Source organism: Lycium barbarum, chromosome 1 (assembly GCF_019175385.1).
Source record: "Lycium barbarum isolate Lr01 chromosome 1, ASM1917538v2, whole genome shotgun sequence".
In the NCBI taxonomy this organism is placed as follows: domain Eukaryota; kingdom Viridiplantae; phylum Streptophyta; class Magnoliopsida; order Solanales; family Solanaceae; genus Lycium; species Lycium barbarum.
This window is the reverse complement of record NC_083337.1, coordinates 154161818-154171371: the sequence shown is the minus strand read 5'-3', so window position 1 is coordinate 154171371 and position 9554 is coordinate 154161818. Positions and strand designations below refer to the sequence as shown.

Genomic DNA, 9554 nt, shown 5'->3' with positions numbered 1-9554 from the left:
GGTCCGTAAGTACATTTCGGGTCATCTGACTTCGAGAGGCCATAACCCTATCATAAATTTGGAATTTGGGAAACCTCAAAGAACGAAAGTTGTAGATAATTGAAATACCTTTCCAACCATATGTCGTGGGACCACAGGTGACATCGGGATAGGGAGATATGAACGTTTTAATACAGAAAGGTCCCAACCCGATTTTAAGTTGGGTCAAACCCATTTCCCCTTGGTATTTAAGGGAAATGTTAACCCTAGCAGCCCCATTTCCTCCATATTTTCAGATTTTAGAGAGAGAAAGTGAGAGAGAGGAGAATTAGAGAGAGAAAGTAGAGAATCAACCAAGTTGAAGGCCCCGAATCCCGAGGCTCGTGAAGGATAAAGTGTAGTACAAGTTGTTGCCGTCATTCTAAGCTAAAAATCGAACTTGGGGATGTTGATTTCGTGGTGACTACTCATAAAAGGTAATGTTTCTACTCCCAAATCATTTATAGTTGTGAATTGATGAATTCTTGGGAGAATAATAATTGGGTTTGATGAAGAGAATTATATGAACTATGCTAGAGTTGTTGGATTGTTGACTTGGGATTGTTGTATTCATATGAGTGATGAAGAATGATGTTAATTACATCTAATTAAGATTGTAGAATTAGCTAGAAGTAATAGCATGGGGATTTGGTGAAGAAAACACTATTAATGGGGGTTGTGGAGCTTCATGTCCACCAAGTGTTTGATAAAATGCTTAGATGAACAAAGCATGGATATTGTTGCTAATATAGAATCCCTATGACCTGTATTGCTATAAATTAAAGTTGAAGGGATTGGAGGACATTGCGATACGCCCAAAAGCAGGAAGTTAAGGTATGTAGAACTTCCATCCACATGTGGGAATCTCTACGTTCTTCCCCATGATCCGTTTCGTAAAATCTATGAAGTTCAAATCCTAGGGCATTAAACCCAACTTATTGGTACCCCGTAATTATGTATGTATGTACATGAATTTTGTATCTATGTTCGTTATTGTATTCCTAATCTTCCATTACGGATATTAGGAATCCTAGCTTAATCCATGAATCATGAATTCTTCCTCATGTGTTCTCATTATGTTCATATGAAACTGAATGATTTTATTTTGCAAGTTACAAGTATGTTTTCAAGTCAATTACAAATATATGATTATGAACTATTGTATTACTCATAAATCAAGAACATGTTTACAAGCTATTTCATGAAACCATGTTTACAAGTTATTTCGTGAAATCATGATTACAAGACAAGTACAAGATAATTCACGAAAGTCATGGGCTTCTTAGCCAACTATATTATGTTCATGTTTTTGGGAGTTGCACGAATTACCGAGAAGGCTCAGATAGCCTGAAACTATGTAGCCACCATAGGACAAGGATCGCTCCGCCCAGTTAGGACGATACCTTAATTTTACACTGAATGGGTCCATCAGGTACGTTACCACCTTATACCCTGGCAAGGTATAGGGGCTCTGCTAGTCCGGCGAGGTACCAGACTCCACGTACCCACGTGGTGATATCACATGTCGGTTTATGAAATGCTCTCCCTACTTATCATGTTTTTACTTATGTTATATATATACATATGTACTCATGCTCATGATCATGTCCAGGTTTTCAGTTTCAGTTCTTATCATGTTATTCCATGTCCCATGTTGTTTCTTTCGGTTGCTTTACATACCAGTACATTCAATGTGCTGACGTCCCCTTTTATTGTCCGGGGGCCAGTATTTCACGATGCAGGTACGGATTTACAGGACGACGTTTCTGCTCATTAGGATTTGCACGTACCAGCTTATTGGTGAGCCCTATCTCATTCGGGGTTTAGACATTGTATTTCCTTATTTAGTTTTGCATCTAAAGGTATGCTGGGGGCCTTGTCCCAGTAAGTATGTTTTCCAGTCAGACTCATGATAGAGGTTTCATAGACTAGACAAGTCAGTTATGTCATGTCAGACATTTGGAGTCGTATAGCCATTTTGGCTCACTCATGTTTAAACAAGTATTTATTTAAGTATTATGACTTACTACGTTTTATAAAGGCTCATCATGCATTCACGTTATATTCCGCTTATGTTATGTATCATGATGATTCAGCAAGCCATGTGGTTCGCTCGGTCACATGCAGTCAGGCACCGAGTGCCGTGTTACGTCCAGGCCATGGTTCGGGGCGTGACCCCCCCCCCCCCCCCCCCCTTTTTTTTTTTGGGTCACAGTAATGATTCCAGCAAACTGTCACAAATTTTTATCATTAATAATTAATCCAAAAGTGCAATTATTTACGAATTACTTCATGTCCCTTGTAACGAATTTCCTAAAAGGCCATTTAGGTATTGATCTATTTGTAAAAGCAAAAAATGGAGATTCCCTCCTTTTCCGTTGACTATGTCATTTGTTATAAAATACACTAACCATTTTTCCGGTTCCTCATTATCATCCGAGAGGAGTAATTCTTGGCCATTGTTATATCTTATCTAAGTTTCCATAACATGACTCCTCCAATAGGTATCTAGAACTTCACTCTTCAAAATTTGAAGTTCACAGAGAAAACAATCTTTAAAGCATCTATCTCTTTCTTTTTGTGAACCTCTCCTTTAGGAAGTGGAACATACTCTTCTGCCTCGAGATCAAATTTTGTAGCAAAAAATATCACTTCTACTCACTCTCTTTGAGCAGTAATGTTATTAGTTGCACAACTTGTGAATAATAAAAAAAAAAAACCCACTCTCTTTTAAGTACTGCACTATTTGTTTCATTGTATATCACATCGCCAACAACAATTATCTGCTCATATATCACAGAGAAAGGAGATGAGAACATAAAGGTTATGAATTAAAGCAGTATAATAGATGGTGCCGAATTAATTATGGATAATGTGCAATTCCCTCTCAAACGCCTTCTACAACATTCACCAAAAGAATTACATTAAATTAAATAAAATGACACCATCAAAGAAATGGTCCAACCTTAGATCTAACATTTTGATTCTAAGGAGGAAAAGAAACTATTATTCCTTAATCATCCATTATTTTCACAACCGTTAAAACAGCAAAGCAACATGCACAGTTCTCCCTGTAACTGAGAAATAATACGGCAACTCTCTCTTGCACAAAGGCTCTATAATGCTCGTCTCGTCACTTTTAAGCATATAATTGGCTATCAGCATCCTTTATTGTTTTCTACAAAGCCAGAATTAAGGCGTCATTTCTTTGGGGCATTTCGTCAACATCTGTCACGCACTGTTCTACTAAATTAAAGTGGTAACGAGGTTACCCCTGGAAGTTTTAATTCAAATTAATTAAAAAGATAATTGCAATCACACAAATTCAAATAAAAACTGCAGTCACATAAAAAAATATCTTAATTCAAATGGATAAATAAATTAATTTAACCACTCTCAATTCAAAATTTAAAAATTAAATTTATAATGATAGTTAACTTTTTGTCTTAATGATGACATGTGAGTTTTTGTTAAATTGTCACTTTGCTTAATGTAAATGCCTTTTCTTCTCCTTTTAATAATGGATATATAATATCTATAAGCCATTTACTTGTCACTATTATGTTATAAATTTTTAATATTGCTAAATTAAAATTGCAAACCTAATACCTGTTGAGACACTTGGAGCATGAATTGTCGATGCACGGAACCATCCAAGCGACAAATTTGAAAAACAAAAAAGAAGCAGAAAAGGTAATCAGCAAAGCAGAGAGAAAGGAGTCAAGCTCCTTTTCTTATTATCTATGCATAATCACAATAATGCAAACAATATATCAAGTAAATCTTCCCATCCATATTGGTGGTAAAGAAAATGCAACAAATACGAAGAAGAAGTTTGGAACTATGTGCATAAACTTGTATTTCAAATTTCATGAATTATTACAGATGAATCAATGATAAAATTAATAAATAAACTAATGAGAGAACCATTCTTAAACCTGGCCGCCGAGAGAAGTGTGAAGCGAAATAAAAAAAAATTATAATAATTATATATATCGAGGAGTTCTCTTCAAAAATTATAACGTGATATATATCAAGCGGATCATACAAAAATTTTGATATTGTGACTTGCACTGTGATAGAAGATCAATATAATATTAGCCAATTTAATTCACAAAAAAGTAATTGAAAAATTAAAGAACATGTTTCGGAGCCTTACCGTCTGCAGCAACATTACTTAAGAGGATAATATCGAACTCCTTAACAAAGAAAATTTTATAATGAAATAGAAAATATATACTTGATAGTTTAAATCACATAAAATTTCATCTAACACCAAGCCTACCGCTTTATGTTTGCTGATTCTAGGTGTTCACTATTGACATCCTTCTTTTAATTGAATTTTGAAAGCCAAGAAACAGGGAAAACATGAGCGATCAATGAAGATGATGGTCTCTTTTCCCCCATATGAAACTGTTAGAATTATGCTAGTAGAGTTTTTGTTAATAATTTTGCCCTGAAAAGTCGCAGAGGGAAAAAGAGGTGAAATCGAAGCAGTTAGGCTGCTAAATTGGGACGTGAGATTCATGTTGGAGGAAGGTGCACTTCTTTAGGTTCTCTATGTTTGCTTTTAGAAAGAAAATGTATTAGTTCAAAAAAAAAAAAAAAAAGGCCCCCCATTTGAAAATCTTATGACCACTTACCCACTTCTTCCGACTTTCTAGTTCTTGTAGAAATGTTAGCTCTATCTTCAAGGAAAACATGTAGTACCTTGAAAAGAACAAAAACTCTTCCTGGAAGCGTAATCCGAAGAGTGTTTGTTTATGTACTATGCCTTTGAATTTTGTACTAGCTTTCATGGGCAGATGACAGTATGTGTGGGTTGAAAGAAAAGAAAAAGGGGAAAAGGTATGTACAAACTTTATGTGAAAAAACTGAGTTCCCTTGCATACTCCGGACTGCTTCACATCACACAGACGGAATATTCACAAAACTGCTTTCGCCTATATGTCAACAGTATGCAAAACTCTTGTACAGAAATATTGTGCTTTCGTCGATTTGCTAGAGTTTGATCCACAACATTTGCGATCTTTGGCTTGTCTTCTAAGTTGGGGAAAAATTATCACCAAAGTTTAAGTAGGAGAGTGAGTTCCATGCACTAATTCAAATCGTGGACTTGGACAATGTACTCATTCGTGCAACATCTTTAACAAAAAGGAAAGACATTATGTGCTGCAAAATTGGCTCTGGCAATTTCGAAATTCGGCCTGTTGCATCCATATTTCTCCTTCCCTTTGAAACAGAGATCATCACGCCACAGAATAATGCATACCCATTATAACAGTGATAGATGATAAGCTGAACTTAAGTCAAACTCCTGCTTATGTTATAATATAAATGGATTTTTGTTTTATATTTAGAATTTCTAAACTTTGAATTTAAATTTTAACTTATGCTTGGAGACCACAAGCTACTGGAAGATTTGGTATGTCATATTTGTTTAGGTTTCTTTCTTTCTTTCGTATAAATTGTAAAACGAAATAAAAGAACTATATATATAACTATTTTTATGTAGACTCCTTTCCATAAGTTGGTTTGGTTTAGCAGAAGAGAACGACAGAAATTCTTATAAATATTTTCACTAGGTTTTTAAAACGCTAGAGAATAAATTTGGGGTCAAGGCAATGGCAGGGAAAAGTGATGATCGAATTTCCAAATTGCCCGAGCCATTTTGCAGCACATCCTGTCTTTCCTTCATGCTGAAGATTCTGCACGAATGAGTACATTATCCAAGGTTTGGGATAGTGCTTGGAATTCACTCCCCTACTTAAATTTTAGCGAGAAATTATTCCTCGTGTCAAAAGACATACCAAAGCTTCTGAATGTTGTGGATCAGGAAAAAGCACAAGATTTCCATGCAAAATTTCTCTCTACAGTTACCACATTGTCGTTGGCTTTCTTATGTCGACAACTGGATTAAGATACTCATAGCTTGTAATATCAAAGAGTTGAATCTAACAGTAGGCAGACCAATTTAGGAAGGCAAACTCGAATACAATAGCTTGCCCGAGGCAATCTTTGTTGCCAAAGTACTGAATGTGCTGAGTTTAGATGGATTTAAGATTGAATTGCCTGCTGGTTATGGTATGATAAAGTTTTCATCTTTGCGAGAGTTGCACCTCTCTTATGCGTTTTGGGATGAGCAATTTATTCAGGCTTTGTGCACAAGCTGCTGCAATTTAGAGCATTGTCTTTGCGGAATTTCGACGGACTTGGCAATTTTCAAGTTGGTGAAACTTTGCCTAAACTGAAAAAGGTAAACTTGGCATTTTGCCCTTCTGTACTCCAATTGGTTGATATTGCAGCAATTAATCTCGAACACCTTAAGATCTACAACCCTTATGGGAATCTAAAGATTGTTAAAATAACTGCTTGCAAAGCCCCGAAGAGTTTGTTCTTCAATGGTGTGACTATTTTACAGCCTACAAAATCTTGTAAAGTTCCACTTATTTTGTTGCAAGACCTTAATGACTATGAAGATCACGAGTTGATGCAAAAAATGAAGAAGATACGATACACAATAGGACTTGTACCTGAAGCTGCTAGAGTTGTTCCTAGCCGTCGTTAGATTAGGGGGTTTATATTAAAGTTCCGTTTAGCTCACTTTAGTCCTTTTATGTCTTAATTGAGAGTTGAGATATTGTCACAATAGTCCTGTTGCATTTTGTTATTGGACACTTTTGGTCCTTGGCATGTTTGTTAGGATAGTATAATTTTTCTAGCCTTAGCCAATGTCTGAAAGGTGTTAGAGAATGCTACATTACTCCTCGTCCAAAAGTATGACATGACAAAAGAACAATCCATCGTGTTCACTCTTCATCAGTCAAGTCCCAAGAGGGCATCTAAGCTATATATCTCTATATCATTTTTTAAGTATTGATTTCCCCATTCGTATTAGCATAACTTGTAGTGTAGCTCTTTATCCAAGTTTCTTTCCTTTTCTTCTTTAGCTTTATTGTTACATCGCTTCTCCATTTTTATTCTTGTATCATTTGGTATCAAAGCACTTTCTTGAGCTCTGTTGGCATTCTAAAACGACGAATGATATGAGAGAAATCAAAGAAATGCTAGATCAGATGACAATTGAGATGACTAATTTTGTAGTGAGGCAAAACTAAATAGAGGACAACGTAGGAAGTCCCTTGCAGAAATGAGGGCTTCTCTTGAAACTGCGAAGAGAAGTGACAAAGGGAAAGCTGCTAAGGACATGATGGAGGTGGAGATGTCTATACTCCCTCAGGAAATTCGATGGCTTGGTTACTACCCTCAGATGCTGGAACAACCACGGTGTCTCCTGGAATATATCAGATGAGAATAGAGGTTACACCCCATTCGCAGTCACCTATAGGAGAATATTTGCCTCGGATTCCTCTTCAAGGGGACAGCAATGTATGCAGGCACATGGAATGGGGCCAAACACTTAGTTCCAAACATACATAGGAGGCCCGAACCAAGCAGCAGCAGCAGAAATGCAGCAACCACCTCTGGGAAATCAAGAAGGAGGAGGAGGTGGGTAGAAACCACCAATGCGGGCCTTCACCAGCTTCATGAGAAGGCTATCCAAGATTGAGTTCCCTCGATTCACTGGTGTGGAACTGAGATCCTGGTTGTATAAGGTAGATCAGTTCTTTTCCTTGGATGAAATACCTTGTAACCAAAGCAAACTATCAACCACATCCACAACTGAATGATTCAATCGATTGTTATTGTTTACGTGCACACACTTATCACCATAAAGTGGAGGAAGCATGTTTTCTCTCATGTCTTTTGGCATAACTGTAACCTGCATTAGCTACCAAAAAAAAAACTTATGAGAAATTCAGAACAAGTGTAGCTAAAGAATTTGTCGGACATACCTTGTCATTTGCACTTGATAATTCAATAGCCATGGATGGATTGAAGTTACTAAGAAAATTCGCGACGTTACGGTATCCATTGTTGTCAGGGGTTTCTGCTGAAGCAAAGGAGATATTGGCTACTAATGAAACTGAAGCTTTCAGTTTGAATGTTAGCAATGAATGGCAGTCATATGAGAACCTTATTAAATTAGGAGTGTCTAATTCAACAGCAATCAGATTATGACAATCATATGATTTGAGCCTATCACTCGTGATCTTCATAGTCTTTAAGGTCTTTCACCAAAATAACTAGAACTTTTCAAGATTTTGTAGGCTGTAAAATAGTTCCTCTAACCAGTTTTCCATCACGGCCACGCCATCGAGAAACAAACTCTTAAGGGCTTTAAAACAGTTATTTTAACTACCTTTAGATTCCCATGACTGGAGATCTTGAGGTCTTCAAGATTAGTTGCTGCAATATCAACCAATTGGAGTTTAGAAGGGCAAAATTCCAGGTTTTCCTTTTTCAGTTTAGATAAAGATGTTTCACCAACTTGAAAACTGGCAAGTCCATCAAAGCACTGCAAAGACAAAACCTCTAAATTGCAGCAGCTTGTGCATAGAGCTTGAATAAATTCATCGTCCAAAAATGCATCACATAGGTGAAACTCTCGTAAAGATGAAAACATTATTACACCATTAGAGGGAAATTTAATCTTAAATCCATTCAAATTCAGCACGTTTAGCAACCCATTCAAATTCAGCACGTTTAGTGCTTTGGCATTAAAGATTCCCTCAGGCAACTCGTTGTAATCGTGTTTTCCTTCATAAATAGGTCTGCTTACTCTTAGATTCAACTCTTTGATATTACAAGCTACAAGTGTTCTAATCCAATCGTCGACATAAGAAATCTTGTGCTTTGGCCAATACGGCAACAATATCCAAAATTTTTGCACAGAAATCTTGTGCTTTTGACGACTTGCTAGAGTTTGATCTACAACATTCACGAGGTTTGGCGAGTCTTCTGACCTTGAGTTGGGGAAAAATTTATCACCAAAATTTAAGTAGGAGAGTGAGTTCCATGGACTGTTCCAAATCTTGGACTTGGATAATGTACCCATTCGTACATCTTTAACATCAAGGAAAGACATTATGTGCTGCAACATTGTCTCTGGCAATTCCGAAATTCGGTCTGTTTCATCCATATTATGTTTCCCCTCCATCAATATTGAACATAGTACAAATATTTATACTAGTGCCAATTATAGACCCATTATAACTGTGATAGATGATAGCTGAATTTAACTAGGAGCCCGTTTGGATTGGCTTATAAGTTGCTTATCAGCTGTTTTCAGCTTTTTTGAGTGTTTGACTGGTCAGCTTAAAGTCATTTTGTGCTTAAAATAAGCTCAAAAAAATAATTGGGCCCATTTGACTTAGCTTATCTAAAGCAGCTTATAAGCTGAAAACAGCTTATAAGCCAAAAAAAATAAGTTAGAGCCCGTTTGGATTGGCTTATAAGTTGCTTATAAACTGTTTTCAGCTTTTTTGAACGTTTGGCTGGCCAGCTTAAAATCATTTCATGCTTAAAATAAGCTCAAAAAAATAATTGGGCCCATTTGACTTAGCTTATCTAAAGCAGCTTATAAGCTGTTTTCAGCTTATAAGCCAAAAAAAAAAAAAAATTAGACTACTCCA

General features: G+C 36.4%; 1 protein-coding gene across 4 annotated transcripts; it reads right to left on the bottom strand.

The window, feature by feature from the left end:
• Positions 1-7045: 7045 nt before the first annotated feature.
• LOC132618779 (uncharacterized) lies at positions 7046-9085 on the bottom strand. 4 transcript variants are annotated; one of them, XM_060333873.1, is made up of 2 exons: positions 7875-9085; positions 7046-7810 (listed from the first exon to the last, which is right to left on the bottom strand). In XM_060333873.1, exons 1-2 carry the CDS (start codon positions 8136-8138, stop codon positions 7640-7642), a joined length of 435 nt encoding a protein of 144 aa, XP_060189856.1. In that variant the 5' UTR covers positions 8139-9085; the 3' UTR covers positions 7046-7639. The 4 variants fall into 3 exon arrangements, 2 of the variants coding, with proteins under 2 accessions (XP_060189856.1, XP_060189907.1); XR_009574326.1 differs by having other exon boundaries at positions 7046-7801; XM_060333924.1 differs by having other exon boundaries at positions 7048-7801.
• Positions 9086-9554: the final 469 nt, after the last annotated feature.